At 39.2% G+C, this 16,791-nt stretch overlaps 1 protein-coding gene and 1 long non-coding RNA gene across 11 annotated transcripts in view; one reads left to right on the top strand and one right to left on the bottom strand.

Annotated features, from left to right (window-relative positions):
* The window catches only part of ADAMTS9 (ADAM metallopeptidase with thrombospondin type 1 motif 9), a 158,972-nt gene that overhangs the window by 53,371 nt on the left and 88,810 nt on the right, over positions 1 to 16,791 (bottom strand). For all 5 annotated transcript variants that reach the window (XM_037799815.1, XM_037799806.1, XM_037799799.1 and 2 more), the window contains exon 28: positions 15,873 to 16,049. In XM_037799815.1, coding sequence (XP_037655743.1) covers positions 15,873 to 16,049 — 177 coding nt within the window. The remainder of the gene's footprint in view (positions 1 to 15,872; positions 16,050 to 16,791) is intronic.
* The window catches only part of LOC119506764, a 36,862-nt gene that overhangs the window by 16,191 nt on the left and 3,880 nt on the right, over positions 1 to 16,791 (top strand). For 4 of the 6 annotated variants that reach the window (XR_005211062.1, XR_005211059.1, XR_005211061.1 and 1 more), the window contains 2 exons: positions 8,451 to 8,563; positions 8,735 to 9,718. This is a non-coding gene — a long non-coding RNA (uncharacterized LOC119506764). Of the gene's footprint in view, positions 1 to 2,230; positions 5,048 to 8,450; positions 8,564 to 8,734; positions 9,719 to 16,791 lie in introns of those variants that run through there. The other 2 variants (XR_005211064.1, XR_005211063.1) reach the window with 2 other exon arrangements.

Below are 16,791 nucleotides of genomic sequence, written 5' to 3' on the forward strand. Positions count from 1 at the left end.
TGGTACCCCCAGTTATTTGAGGCATATTACATCACCCTAAACTGCCCTCCTCCAATTCCCTAACTCCAAGTACACTGTTCTGTTTTTGTAGAACTTCTTTCCCTTTTCAAGGTTATCCCTGATGATAATTATCTGTGACCCGACTTCAGCAAGATAATGATGTTGGCAGTGTTCAGGAAAGAGGTGAAGGTGCCACAAGGCCTCACTCTGTGTCTGCCACAGGATTATTTATGACAGCAGTCTGGAAAACAAGGAGGGTACTAGATGAGATATTTGTTCTGGGATCCTTATTCTCAGCTGCTCCAAAGGTGAGCAAAGAAGTTTCTGAGAAAGCAATAGATGGGAAGGCTAAGGCTGATGGGACAAGTTAGCAAGGTTTCCCAGCACTCTGAAGGTGGCCTGTGATCAAAGCCCTGAATGGGAGGGTTCAAGGCTCTCTGGAGATGTCATTCTGCTAGAAGATGACATTTGCTTGGGCAGGCCCACTTGACATGACTTATGCTGCTGTCACAGGCAGCCAAGAACAGACATCAGAAGCTTAAGCTACGCTTGAGAAGACTTCAGTAGAAAAGCAATCTATGCAGGTTCCTCTGGGCTTTCATGTACCTAACCAAAGGCTGTCCAGCCCATCAACTCTTTCCTCCTCTCAAAGAGCTAAACTATTTGTTAACCTTTCATCTAAAAGACACTGGGACCGAGTTCATTTAATTGCCTCATCCAGTCTTGCTTTTTCTGCACATCTGGCTCTTCCTCCAGTGAGTGGAAGGAACATCTTTACATGCCAGCATGTCAAATACCTTATGCTGAAAATTTTACTTTTTTGAGGAAAGCAGTTTATGTAATTAATTTGCTTTTGTGTGGATGCTAATGCCACCCTAGAACTGAGACACATACAAATATCTGAGGCTATATTCAGAGAAATAAATATCAACAGGGAGGGAAGATCTTTTTAGCCATTAATCAATTAGACATTCATCCTCAAATGTTGCACTGCTCTCTTGGGACTTCAGTCTCTCTCACAATGTACTATATAAGCCCTTTGTGGCTTTTTAGTTTTCTGCCTAATGGCTCAAACATCCCTCTATTACAGGTGAGATGAAAAGAAATTCAATCCAGGAAACATGTAAATGGCTACAACATGAAGACTCGGCATTAGAAGTGGCTAATATTATGTTTGATAGTTTTCTCTTTCAATTACTCCTGTGCTACTTTTGAGATTTATTCAAACTGAAATACAAGGCTTGAGGTAGAAGAGTGTGGTAGTTTTTGCATCAGTCACCCCTGATTTGAATCCCAGTACTACCTCTTGCTTTGTGATCTTACACAAGATGCTTCACCACTCCAAGCATCTCTTTCCAATTCAATTCAATAGAGATATGAAATGATGAGCAGTTTCTCCAAGCTTAACATGTCCAAAACTGAACTCCTGCTCTTCCTCCAATAACCTGTTCTTCCTGTAGTTTTCCCTATTTCCAAGGCAGCTCCATCCTTCCGCTGGTCCAGGTCACAAAAGTGGGAGTTATCCACGTACCTCTCTTCCCTCTAGTATCCTGCATATTAAAAGGTCAACTGCTCTTTCAACATTACCCCAAAAATATATTGGCTTCCTAACACTTCTCACCACTTGCACTGTTAACACTCATTTGAGCCACTGTGGTCTCTCATTTGAGTTACTCTAAGAGTCTCCTAATGGTCTCCTTGCTTTTACCCTGTGCCTCCCATAGCCTCTCTAAGTTCAGAAGCCACAGTGATTCTTTGAAAATAAATTCATATTCTTCCTTTACTCAAAACCCATGAGTGGCATGCTGTCTCACTCAGAGTGAAAGCAAAAATCCCTCTGATGATCTAACCCAGTTTTCCCCTTCCCCTTCCTTGACCTACCTCCACATTCCCCTCCTACAATGTCAGTGGCATATTTAACCTCATCTCCTTCTGTTCTCCCCTGGACCCCTCCTCCACTCCAGCCACACTGGCCTCCTTGCTATCTCTAATATACGCCTGACAGACTCCTGCCCTATGATCTTGGCCCATGGCGTGCTTTTTTATTTTCCCTTATCTTGGCTCAAATGCCTTAGTAGAGACTTCCTGACCTCCCCTATACTACAGTTCCCACCTCCTCTTCCCTGCTAGTCCCTGTCTGCCTTCCCTACTTTATTTTTATCTATGGCACTTATCACCTTCCTATTTAATAAAAATTTACTTTTCTGTTTGGTTTGGTTTTTGTTTTCAGGCTGTCTCCCCCTCCGCACTAGAATGTAAGCTTGATGAGCTCAGGGGATTTTGTCTATTTTGGTCACTGCAATATCCCCAGCACCAGTGCCTGGTTTATGAAAAACACTCAAATACTTGTGGAACACGTAAATGAACGCATGAACGAATGATCGAATGGTACCTAATGGAACCACAGCTGCTTATTCTACAAGAATATATAAGGATTAAGTGAACATTCTGCTCAATGCTCAGTCCATTGTAAGGACCAAATAAATAACTACTGCTCTCTCCTATCTCCTGTGTCTATCAGGTCCATATCTGGCAGAGTATTCTTGTGGTTTAATGGTTAATTCATAGCCACAGAACTAAATACTGCACAGGGGACATCTAAGAGGAAGGTTATCTGAGAATGTGATATAAAAGACAAACGGATGACAAGTGTCAGTTGCCAGGAAGTGAGAACACTACCCTGCTCTGCGAGCACCAGACTAACACTGGAAGTTCAGCTCTAAGCTGCCGCTGCTACCACCTACTCTGTGTGTCACATAATTTGTTTCTCAGTCTCCAAAGATGCTGCCTTAAATTGACACTTAAGCCAGATGGAAAAATGTAGATATAGAGAATGAAAACAACACTAAGAAATAGCCTCTAATTAGGCCAGATATTCTCTCTCTCCTTTCAGGCCGGAAACATCTAAAGGCAACAAGCTGATGACGCCTATTTCTGTCTACAGGATAAAAACCAGATGCACAGCTCATGATTTTGTAATTGTAGAGTGAATAAGATAGAATTAAACCAATGCCATTCTGACACACTCTTACCATCTAACAGCCACAAGCTTCTCTATTAAGTGGAGTAGTTGTTATCCAAATATTAGGATCAGGCCACGTCTTAAAGAACAAGTTTTCTTAGTTCAACAGATCCTTTCTTTATAGATGTACTAATTCATTCACATAATTCTATAGTGCTGCAAATCTCCAGGAGAAATCTAGCCCCTTACAGAGTTCTGGTCTGAGAATGCTGGGTGGCCAAGCCCAATTTTTGAATTCCTTTGAAGGCATTCAAAACCAAATGAAGTGTATAACAGGCCTATTCTAAAGTGCAAATATTCAGCTACCTCCAACTTGTGATAAGTAAAATAAATGAAACCAGGAACCTAGCTGAAAACCCTTAGGAATCATCCAGATCCCAAGAGCTTAGCTTCAGAGATTTTAAAACCAGAGGATGTAAGACAATCAATTAGTCATTGATCAGTGACTGTGAGGTGGAGAAACTCATTCATTCAGAGAGACAAGTTTTTTTATTTATTTATTTTATGGTGGCTGTGACTTCTTATTCTTAGGGAAGATTTGCATGTGTTCAATTCATAAACTAGAGTCATGGGTAAGAGTCTAATTAGGGAAAAGACAAAATCCAATTTCTAATTTTAAAAGACTTTTGACCTAGTAATCCACTGGTAATTTAAGGTTCCAATTAATTTTGGAGGGTGACACTCACTTGCCTTATTTAAAACCACAATCTCTTACACACTGGGCACCAGGGTGTACATCTTCTTTCTATAAAAAACTTCTGTGGCCTTCTATCAAATAAAGTTTAAACAGTGTGAGAAAATCCAATATTTCATTAGAGCTGAGATCCTGCCGTCAAACTTCTGAGGATGATGACAGTGTCTTGGATTCATTTTGCTTGCCTTTCCTCTTCTGATAGATTTCTTCTCCAAAAGCTAGAGACTCACTGCTAGTGTTTACGGTCATTGTTAGTGGCCTTTTTAAAGGAGAAGAATTGAGATTGATTTTCCTTCTAGGGTCAAGAGATGCATCATCTAAAATGTTTTCTGACCCCATGGTCTCAGAGGTACACTCGCCATTCTGAGTGTATGTCCATGTGTGTCTGTGTGGTAAGGGGGCTGAGGTTGGTAAATATTCAGCATTTGCCGCATTTGCCATCTGCTGGAGCAGGAATGGCTTGCAAATTGTAAAGGGGAGGTATGCAGAGGAACAACTTTGGAAATTTTATTCCCCTGACGTTCATGTTCTGAAAAGCCAAGATAATGCCACACATCTGGAAAAGCTCATCGCCTACGTATAGCTTTCTCTGAAGGGTTAATAGAACAAACAGTTGGTAAATGAGTGACTGTGAAAGCTTGGTGCTCTCCACAACATAAAGCCAGATTATTTATCTTCTCTGAGAGGAGGAAGGGAAAGAACCTTTTAACCTTTATAATATACTTTGTAATTTTATAGACATCTCTTACTTGAAAAGGGGGGATTTGGTAACTACTGAAGAAAATACCCACCTACTGCCCATGAGAATATGAAAGAGAAGTTTTGTTGTCAGGAAATACATATAACTACCAGCGGTGACTTTGCCCTCCAGAGGACACCTGGCAAAGTCTGGAGACATTTCTGGTTGTCACAACCAGGGTGGAGGTGCTGCCGGCTTCTAGTGGGTACAGGTCAGGGATGCTGCTAAACATCCCACAATGCACAGGACAGACCCCCACAACAGAGGACTATCCAGCCCCAGATGGTAAGGTTGAGAAACCCTGCTTTACACATATTCTAGTCCATGGAACAACTTGTATTCTGCTGTCTTAGTCCCTAATCAGAAACATGGTCTTCTGCTTCCCAGATAAAATGCCCACTAGGATGAATTTTACCTTTATAAAAGTACCCAAAGGAGAAACCTAAATAGTCAAGTCTGACACTCAAGTCTGACCAATTCGTAGATATTACTTGGCCTTTATATATGTGTAAATTCTATCATTTACTAGGAAAGCTTTGTTTGACTAAAACTTAAAATTAAAAGGAACATATATATGAACTCACAGTGCCATCAGAACAATCTTAATCCTATGTCTGTGTTGAGAAGAAACCCTTGTTTCCTTAGAAACGCCTACCCTCATCTTATGCCTTTCTTTCCAAAGTTGACATGCAGAATGTTTATTCATCACACAGGGAACATCTATACAGATTTGCAATATATCTCCCCCCAAACTAAGCACTGCTGCTTATCGGTTTTGTAAATTCACAGTCTAGTGAGACAACTTTGAGACCACATATTTTTAGCTCATCCTTGAAAATCTTATTTGGATTTCTGTCCTTGGTGGCTTTCTGGGATGTCACACACCATTTTATGAGAACTTCAACTCCTCAGCGAGAAGAGCCAACCAGCATCATTCCATGGGGCTTGCAACAGCGACTCTGAATGTGATTCCTCTCTCCCCTCATTGGATGTCTCCTCAGAGTTTCTTAACCTTGGCACTATCAACATTTTGGGTGAGATCATTCATTGTTGAGGGAGGCTGTGTTGTGCATTCTAGGATGTTTTGTATCATCCCTGGCCTCTACTCATTAGATGCCAGTATCCCTGCCCTGCTGTTGATCCGTGACAATCAAAAATGTTTCCTGCCCCCTGGGAGGCAAAACAGACTCCAGCTCACAACTATTGAATTATCTCAAGGTTATCAGAAAGTCCTTCAGAAGTTTTCAAAATTGAATTTATTTTACTTGACTTGCTGGGGGAGGGGCACACAGGGCTTCTTTGTGGGTGGGAGTTGTAAAGGGCTGCTGAACATCAACCCAACAAGGTCAGGGTTTGAGGCTATAAGGGTTGAGAAGCCCCGGCCTATAGAAAATGTGCCGTGTACAATGTGAAATCTAACCCCATGCACAATTCCAATATCCCAATTCCAATGAACAAACACACTCGTCCCAGCAGCCCTTCCTCCCTGATCATGTCCATGATCCTGCACCATCTAGGGGTTCCTGGATATTTATCTGATTAAAGGACAACCAATGGGAAGGAAATAATTATACTGCTAAGAAAGGGTAAATAGCAATGCAGAAAAAGGTGAGTTGGCTGCGTGAGGATTTTTTATTAAGCTCAAGGAAAACAGACGGCACACATTTTTGGCAAAACTCTAGTTTTCAAAAGAATCTGGGCTTTGACCGGGTAGCAGTGGATAAAAACGAGGAGTCGGTGTACAGCCAAATATTTCCTGGAATTTACTGGCAAGACTTGCAGTGAAAGTCTGGATTTCCCTGGGAAATGAGAAGCAACATTCCCAGAGGTCTTTGATTTTAGCTGCTTGGGTGGGAGGGAGTAGAGGGAGGAAAAGAGGAGATGATGAGAAGAGAAAGTCGTGAAAAACAAGAACAAAAAACCAGAAAAGATTTTGTTTCTGGTGAGCTCCGACTGCAGCAGCTGTTCATTTTATGATGATGCTATGGTGCAAATCTGAGATTAAAAACAGCTTCCTAAAATGTGTCAAAAATTGTAAAGTCCTGATATAAATCCAAACTATTCTTTGCTTCTTTGAGAAGTAAATGACACTCTCTGAATATATTTGTTAAAATTTTTTTTAAAGAACTTATTTTGAAAAAATTTGAAACTTACAGAAAAATTGGAAGAACATCACAAAGAACTCTCTTAACCCCCTCAACCAGATATACCAACTGCCAACATTTCACCACATTTACTCCTCCTTTCTATATCTACACCATTATCATTTAATCTTTTCCTGAACCATTTCAGAGCAATTTGCAGACAAAATGTGCCATCACCTCCAAAACTCTAGTTTCCCCAAATCAAGTACACTTGACTATGTTAAATACTGTACAACACTCCAAGTCAGGAAATCATTGATAAAATAACACTGTCCAATCCTATGTATTTCTTTTAAATGATCCCCTCCTACAAGTTAGGTCCTTACTTCTATATTTCCAGGCCCATGTGATAAGGAGTTCAGCTTCTGAGCACCTGGGCTCATTCATTTATTCTTTCATTTCAACATGTTTATGGGGTGCCAACTTTGAGTAAGCTGCCACGCTTGAGCTGTGGGCCTCTTCAGCCAGAAGGAAATTAGGGTGTGGGGCAATTAAATAAATGATTCAGTAAATAAGTTTTCTGCTAGAAATGTGGTGGCTATTTCTACATTTCTTCCTCTGTCTTAGCTAAGAAAAAGGAAGCAAACCACTCTATTGTTTGCCTCCCCTTTCTTCATCACACCCAGCTCCCACACCATAACTATGTCCTGTCATTCACAAGCTTATGGATGGGAGAATATAGTGGTAGTTGGGAGAATGAGAGGTGAGGACTAGAAGGGAAGGAAGGACAGGATAACAAGCGGTTGACTGTCCCTCAAGGGGAACGAATAAGACTTCACATGGTCAAATGAAGGGTACAACTCCTGTAGCTTAGTTTGAGAATTTTTTAAAAAAGCTTGGTAAATATTTCAATGCATTTAATGTGTTTCCTTCCAACCAGAGAGTTATTAGTGTGACATTACTTTTTAATAAATTTCAATTTTATCATTTTTCATAATTACTTACAGTGCTACAGCATATTGCAATCTACAGCAAACCTGATCACTGTAAAAATCTGTAAATCTCCCGGTAAAACTGGCCTCAACAAAATCTGATTTATCATTTGGTTATTTATATGCCTATCTAATAAAGAAGCACTAAGATTTATTACCTCGAGTTATTCCATTTCTCTTTGTATATTAAAATGTCAGAACTATCACCTGATGTGTGCTTAATAAATGTTGGATGCTTTTTTTCCCAAATGTTCTAAAAAAGTCCAAACCTTGCTCTTTTGCTTGGTTTAATTTTAAGGGAACCAGTTTTCTCATATTCATTCTCTTAGAGCTCTGAGCAAAATTTGTAAAAGGTTCAAGAATTCCAGAATGTTTCAAGTAGTTAAAATCTGGGAGAAAAGAAGTTAACTTGTAGACATTCTCTTTCTTCAGAGATTGCATTTCACCAACTAAACAGTGATATGAGGGGATTATATCTTGGTTAAATTCAGGAGCTTGACAGTCAAAAAGCTGCAGGTTCAAAACGTGGTTCAGCCACTTTTCAGCAGTGTGACTTAGTACCAACTCCTTAACTTCTCTGATGGTGCCGACTTCATCAACTTGAGAGGATTGAATTAGATAATGTGGGTGATTTGTGCTTAACATAAATGCTAGCCCAAGGTAAATGCTCCAAAATGTATGTGACTGTCATAATTAAAACATCAAATCCTTCCATAGAATTATGGGAAGAAGCACTGCGCAAAATTAAGTGGAGGGAAACAGCTCTTTTGTGAATAACTTAAGCTATTAATGCATCCACTTTGTGAGCTATTTCAGAAGAAAGTGGCTTAGGGAGAATTATTTTAATTATTTCACATTTTAGTGCACAGACAGCCAGAGAAGTGAGCATTATAAATTAACAAATGATTCTAATCAACAGATCACCTGAATGGTTGATTGATCGCTTAATTCAGGACTTTGCCCTAAAGAAAAAAATCTATCTGGCCACTGGAAAAAAGAACAGACGACATTATCGCTCAATTTTCGTCTAATGTGAGTGTATAAATTTTAATTTCTGGGGGTGCTTCAGTATGGGGTATGAATGTGAATGACTCTGTAAGGGTTTTCTTAACACTGCATGGGCTGTTTTGCAAAAATGATGCTGATTACACTGATGGAGGAGACATCACCTCAACTCTGATTCTTCTGATGTCTTTGAAACAGCCTGCCAAGCTAATCTGCTCAACCTCTACCTGCTGGGCTCAGTGAATAGGAAAAGCTGCCTCCCTCTAAATTTTCCTTCAAAGAGGGAAGGAGCTCTTGGAATGCAAGCTTCTGCAAGACGGCTACTTGGTGTTTTCCATTTTTTGCCTTCTCCTAAAAAGCATCAATCAGGTCTTGCCCTTTCCGCCCACCTGAACACATAAACATGCTTTCTCCTTAACTGAACTTATGGCCACGATGAACATGAACGCTGAGATGCACAAAAGGAGAGTTTGTTTTAACAGCTGCTTTTACCTCAAGGCCCCGGAATTACAACTGTCAAGACAGCTGGTTCCGATAGCCTCTCTCCGCTGTCCTCTTGTGTTTTTTCTAATGCCCAGCTGGCAGAGAACACCCACTGAAGTTTTCCAAAACAGTGGCAAAAGACAGAAGAAGGACAAGAGAATGCTTATGATCAGATGCACGGCCATTCTACACAGGGACTCCTTACGTGCTGATACAGGATTTTCCACCCCAGTTTATTTTTACACATTTATTGATTCCTTGGCTAGTTCATTCTTCATTGCTAAAAACGTGCTGTTGCCTAAGGTTGCCCTGTCTAATATGGTAGCCACTAGAAAGAGGTAGCTATTTAAATGTAGACTAATAAAAAATAAACAAAATTAAAAGCGCAGTTTTCTACACTTGCCACAATCCAGATGCTCACCAGCCAGCCACATGCAACTAGAGGCTTCCATGTTGGAAAACAAAAATAGAGAACACTGCCAACACCGCAGACGGTTCTATGGGACTATGCTGGCCAAGGCATCAGATCTTGTTAACAGAAGAAAGAGGATACAAATCTGGTTAAGAAGGGGGGATTTCTGAGGTTAGCCTATATTCATTACCTTTCATACTTCTTTCTGGACACTATTTCTTGGCTAGCAATTTTCTGTTTGATAAACAGGAGGGAAAGGAAATTGTAGCATTAAAACCATTCATGACAAGGATTCCACTTCAGAGAAAGAAACAAGGACAACAGGAAAGGCGGTGGTGCAGCAATCCACACATTCCAGGTCTTTTATTGGTGCCCATTAAACAACAAAGGGGAAAGATACTCCTCAGGCCACATTTGGGTACTGAGTACACCAGTGGGGAGAAGGCAGGTAACAGGGTCCCCCACTTATCCTGACTCTCAGAACACTGAACTCACATTTGTATTCTAGTGTAAAGAACAGTAGAAGCATATTCTACGACCAGAGATTTGTAAAGGTTCCATGCCATCAGCCAGGGAGCATTTATCCCTGGAAATGATTGAGCAACTGCACACTTAAAAAGAAAGGAAGGATTGCTAACTTATATTCATCGAGCAAACATCATCAGCAGTCATGAAGACATATATTCCCCAATAAGCACTTTCATTTTTATTTTTATGGTGGTGGAGGAGCTGCTAGGGGGGAAAAAAGTGTCACTTCTCTAATAGTGTGTGTTTAACTAATTGTTAGTTTAATACCAAATTTTCTCTTTCTCCACTTCTGAGCAGTTCTGACTCTACCATTGCTACAACCTTAACACCTAGAACAGTGCTTGGCACTTAAAAATCATTTGCTGACAAATGAATGCCTTTTTTCCTTTTAAAGGAATTACCCAGAATGTTGTGCCCTCCCCTCTTCCCTCCATAAAATAAATCTTCCTCAATCACCTTTACCGATCTCCAGTATTCCCTCCCAGCCAATTAGGCCTCGACTCACCCTCTTCCTCCCACTCCGCATTCCACAGATGCCATTCCCTTTGGTTTCAGAAGGGCAACGCCAAGGATGTGGGTCAGGGTGAGGACCGAGACTCCTCCTCACAGTCCAATAACCCTCCCACCCCTGCCCCTCACCCCTTGAACTTTCATGTCAAGCTCCCATGAGATTTTAGCTGTCAAAAGACAGGAACAAAATCTCTGATCAACATACCATCACTGTAAATACTAAACAATAAAATATAAGCCTATGAAATTTTGTGTCCAATGAAACAGATGCAAGTTTTTTGACTGCTCTGAACACGTTTTCTAGAATCCTATTCTACACTGAATTCAGGTAAACTTGGTAATTTCATACGTTGTAATCTTTTGATTAAAAAAACCCCAAACTGATTTACTTTTTATATTCTATAATGAAAGTCAAATAATGTGGCTCTTTTTCTCTTAAGGGTGCTAGCAATATGTTTTAGATGTATCTTGATGTTAGTAAAAATACCTTATATTTCTAAAAATCATATATATATATAAATATGATATTACTTGTGGTCAAAATCTTTATATCACCCTCCTAATCTGGCTAATATATCTTTACTAAGAAAGAGCAATATTTTGCCATTTCCTAAACTTAAACAGTTTGTTTGAATCAATCATAAATCCTGTTTTAAATAATGGAAATTTGCCATTAAAATTTATACAAATTTGGATTTTCTGTTGTAATCAAATGGACAAAGTTAAAATTAGTTAAATAACCTTGAAGTTAGAAAGAGTTTGAGTTTTAGGTATACCCTTTATTGTCTATAAACAAGAGCTTAAACATTCCACTTGAACCTGGGCCATTTCTATCAAAATAGCAGGATCAATATAAGCAATACACTGACATAGAGGTCTTTTCACTGAAGTTGATAATCACATGGTCTAACGGCTTCAGAGCAGCATCTAAATGTGATGTGTATTTGCTTAGCTTGGACTGGCATGTGGGAAATGCTCAGTAAATGTTAGCTATTGTTATCACTCACTTTGGAGAAGTTACCTGATTTAGCACCTTATAAGAAAAACTCCAACTTACATGAGGACACCCTGGCTTTGGTCCCCGCACTCTCAATTACCATAATAAACTACAGTGTAAAATGCAAGCTCTGATGGGAATGAGGTACCCATATGCCTCTGGGGTCATTTTTATGATTTATAATGTTTTGAAAAGGGTAGACGGTCTTGAAACTTCCCAGTTTGTCGTTACAGTATTTTCTTATTTTTCTTAAATAAGAAATGCTCTTTGAAGTGTATTGCAGGCAAACAAAAAAATTGACAAACATTGTAAGTCTTTTACAGTTTTCTGAACACAAAGAACAAAGTCTAATCAAATTTATGCACATTAGGTTAACTTTTGCCTGTACCCATCTCCTTTTATGAATTCAGAACCATTTCTTCTAAATGCTTTTTTTTTTGTCTTCTGGTTATGTTTTATCATTATCTGCAAATTCAATAAATGCAACATTCATATTTCATGGTTGAGACTCAATGAATCAGGACAACAGGATTAGAAAAGAAAAAAAAACAACAAAAAGTTAAGCCTTATATTTTTGTTTATATCACTAAGTGTCATTTCCAATTCAGATATATTTTTAAAGATATCCCTTAAAATATAAATTTTAAACTAACTAATTATACAAAGCTTGCCACTTGGCTACTCAGATTAAGGTGAGGTGGGGGGTGGGGGCAGAGGGAAGAGGGTGGTACAGGGTGAAGGCAATTTACAGAACTAAAATGTATCTTTTTAAAACCAAAAGAAACACATACTGTCTTTACAGGCTGCTGATAAAAAACCGATTTTTTTTAAACATTGTATATAAAATTAAATAACATGAAAAATAAATATGCTTTATTACATAAACACATAGAAATCTGTACTGCTCAACATATTCAGATAAAACTAAGCTTGGCTGCTCAGAACTGTGTTCAGAAAATATGATAGCAATATTTACAATCTTTATTTTTTTGAGAGATAGATGCAGCAGTGAGGTAATCAAATACTGATGTCAGACATTTTCTCTTACTACCTATAAAAACTGCAAACTTGAATCTGAAAATGAGGTAGACACAAATTCATAAATTGGCCAGGCAGAAACAAAAGCACAGTTTCTTGGTGAGCTCACAAATTCTCATTATTTGGGTCAACAAGCATTATTCCAAAGCACCTAAAGCAGGGCTCAGAGAACACTATTAGGTTTGTCATGAAAAACCCAAATAAGCCATTTCTCCTAAGGAGAATCACAGTCTCCAAGTCGACTGGTAGGTGGATATACAGGCGCAACACACAAAGAAATTCACATAGCCCGTTCAACAGAGAATCGTGTTGGATATATGACATCATTTAGCAAACGTTTTTTACTTTAATTATCTATGTGAATTAACTCATTCGAGAACGCTTCTGATTCTGAACCTACTTTCTGCCGTGGTCTGAAGTTAGAGCCCTCTTCCCAATTTATGCCTCTAAGGGGACATGTGCATCTATTACTCAGTCTTCCCTGGGACTGGCTGTAGGAGTTGACTGAAAGGGCATATGAATTTAAGAACTGTATTTCAAAAATAAAACATTACAAAAAGAGTCCAAGGACACATTAAAAAGAGGACAGAGAAGGCTGAATTACCGGAGGATGTTTTGCACACTCATGATTCTAAATCTGCAATGACTTGAGCCAGAAACAAAGGTCCAAAACAGGTACTTAGGTCCTAAGTTCACAGAAGTTTTATTTTAGAGACTTGGAAGTCATATCAACAGCGATTTCCTCAATGCTGCTCTTCAGTAACAAGTGTTGAACTAGGCTATCTTCACTCTGACCCTGGAGAAGGCCTACTTGCTTCTTGACATTATCTGCAGTGTGGGAGTACTTGGGGAGAGAAAGCAACCAGGCTGAAGGGCTAATTGCTAGCCTGCGTCTCTTAATAAACTGAGTTTGCTCTCTGTTGAAAGCAACACGTTAGCAACTCAAATATAAATCTTTGTTAATTTCACTGTCAGTTACAATGATGATGCAGCAGAGAAGTGGTTTTTATGGCTATTAGCACAATTCACTGAGGTATGCTTAAATTTAGAATTACTAAGAGATTGTACCAAAGCATCCACAGAAATCGACACAAAATTAAAATTCCACAATGTGAGACTGTCCTCTCACACACATTTAGAAGGCGTAATATATACAAATGTATCTATTTAAATAAAATGCTTTTAAATTAAAAAAAAAAAAAATCACAAAAAAAGCCTTGCAGAAATGGCCTTGCTCCTAGACTGCAGAGGCATTTAAATATATATTCAAATAATGATCACAATACAAATGAAGCATTAAAATCACATAGGCAACAAAAAAATTTAACCCATGTATTTGTTTCTGTGCATAACAGAGCATTAGAATTTTTTCCTCTCTCTCTCTTGTGTTTCAGAAAACTGTGTATAGGTCCAGTAAGAACAATTAAATTAAAACAACTGAGAGTCTTTGGTTAAAACAGGAGACAGTTCAGTTTTTTAGATTTGAGCATTTAATGAAAACTGCTCTTATTTCTGAAAACTTCTGGCAGGTAGGGTAAAGATTCTGTGTAAAAAAATTTTGAGCTGTATTTAAAAAGTGTTCCAGGAAGAGAATGTTGTGAATATATATTATAAAGTATATATATATCCTCTTAGCACTATATTTTATAATTCTCTAAGACAATGTTTTCCCTCCCTTTTTTTTCCCAAAGAATTCTTCCTAGAGGAAAACATGGGATGATCAATGCAACTATAGAGCCTGGGGAGGGAAATATAATTTCTTTTTTCACCAAACCACAGGTGTACACAAGAAGAGGCTTTTTTTCCTGAGGCTTAAGAGAGGTGTTCTGGTCAACAGTGAAGAAATACTACCTTTTGGAGTGCTAGTACACTTTTCAAAACTCATAACTTTGATGTTGATGTTGCTATTGGGTAAATGAACAGGGTGAAAATATAATGGGCACAAGAAGGAAAATTTCATGAAAAATACTATGTGGTAGGTGATTTAAGGAAGTTGGGAACATCAGTGTATGTTCCTAACATTCCAAAGTTATTTCCAGTCTTCTTTGAAATGTTTGTGGGGGATGGGGAGGTGTGTGGCAGGGTCAGTGCTGCAGACAAAATATGGTGAACTACAATTCTGACTCAGAGTGACATTTCTTAAGGCCTTGAACAAAATCCTTACAGCTCAGCAACACAGTGCCATTGAGACAATATTTTAGTTCTTCTGGATTTCTACTTAAGACAAAGAACAGTGGTAATGTAGTCAATGTTACACCTGCAGAGACGGTCTCGGACCCTAAAACCCTTTACTCTTAAAAGCGACAAGTTATCTGCCATGTCCCTTCAGTTGACCTGCTCTTTAGCTGGTTTCAGAAAGGGTAAAAACTCTTCCCCAGAACCGTATTGAACAAAAAAGTCTTCTGGGTATGACAGCATATACTATATACTAAATCCAGGTTCAGTGCAATTAATGTATTTACATGAACATCCACTCTATTTACATCAAACAGCTCTAGTGGTCCCATAGCTCATGGGACACTTTAGCTGAAGCACTGTTTGACAGAGCCAATCCTTCCATTTGCCCAGAGTTGCCTCATTATTTTGCACAGTACTTCCAGTGACAAACCTGTCTCGCAATGCCCACTGCTAGCTAAGTAGATGGCAAAGGAAGCCCAGGACCAAGGCAAAAAAAAAAAAAAAAGGTTCCAAACAGGTTTCCTCTCTTGGTGGAGGAGGGAGACCATTTCAGACACCTTGAAAGGTACCAGGTCATGGATTCCAATAATGGTCTTTTGAATTGCCAAAGTGATTTCAGTCTGTTTGGTGGGTACACCCTTTGTGGTGATTGTATTGAGAGTTGTATGGAACAGGAAAATTAGAGTCACTGAAGGAAAAACTGCTTTGGCCTCAATAAGCAGGTATCTTCCCAAAGAAGTCCAAACTACCACAGCTTAGAAAAGGAAAGAGTGTCTGCTATTGAATTGTCTGCTTCAATCACTTTGGAGCTTAATAACTATATGAAGTTGTTAGTTAGTTTCTTAAAAAATAAAACACACACACATACACACATACACACACACACGGTGCATGCACTGTCAGGGTTTCTATGGACTCTAGTTCCAGGAAAGGAGGCTACTTCTTGGCACCAGGCTCTGTATGAGGTATGCTTTTTCTGTAAAGTCACTGTGGGCAAATTCACAAAAAATTAGTTGTGTTGTTCATTAATGGAGAAAACAATGGGTGGTTGATAGCCCAGTTTCACGGCTGCTCTTGTGAGCTTGTGAGTGTGACAATTACCTGTCACAGAGGCGGGTCCCAGAATACCTTGGAACTGGGTCTGCTAGTTAGATAGTTTGGTAAACGATCATTAAGAGTTAGGGCCGTACCGAACTCCAAGGGCCTGTACTCCACGCGGCATCTTGAGGGCAAGCATGTGTGTGACACTGCTCACGATCGGGAGGTTTATCCAGAATTTCACAGCTCAAATCTGGAAATCGTTCACCGTTGCGCCGCTGACAGACCACCAGTCTTGTCCGTACTCCTCCACCACACAGCTTAGTACACTGGAAGAAGGAAAATGAGGACTGCGGTCATTTTGTCTAAGCAATGACAAATTTTCTTTTCCTATGAGAAATTTCTTAGTTGAACTGTATTATGGGAAAAAAAACATAACAACCTGTATTATGGCAATGAGCAAGGTAAGTCTCTGACAGAAACAAGCTGGCTTATTAATCTATTAACATATAGGACAGACAAGGCTGTTCTATCTTAATGGGGGTATCTACTTCAGCTGTACTAAGTTATGTTTATGTTATCACATTAAAAGGAAGTTATAATTACTGTCCCCATTTTATACATGGGCAACTATGGCTAAGAGAGGTTAATTAACTTGATCAAGGTCAATCCAATGGCAAGTGCCTAGGATAAGATTACAGTCTTTTATTTGAGTTATACAAAACAAAAAATGCTACCTGGTACCAAATAAAGGAGATAATGTTAGCTGGCTTTATTTTCTGGCAACCAATAGGAAGTTGTCACCAACTTTTGGCTATTCTCTTGCTCTAATCTCCATGGACTTTCATGATGTTAAAATCTTTTACACTATCTCATGTCTTAGGATAACTATGACTTGCTCCTAAGATGAATAAACAACCAACATAGTGGGAACATTGAACAAAATTCTGACTCCTGGCTAGACCCAGACTTCCCAGGCAGGAACAAGCCGTATTTCTTGGACAGTGCTGCGGAGCTCATATCCAGGAACACTGACGTTCAGTTTCCCTGCTGTGTCAAGGGCCAGATCTC

Source organism: Choloepus didactylus, chromosome 1, assembly GCF_015220235.1.
Source record: "Choloepus didactylus isolate mChoDid1 chromosome 1, mChoDid1.pri, whole genome shotgun sequence".
Taxonomy (NCBI): Eukaryota; Metazoa; Chordata; class Mammalia; order Pilosa; family Megalonychidae; genus Choloepus; species Choloepus didactylus.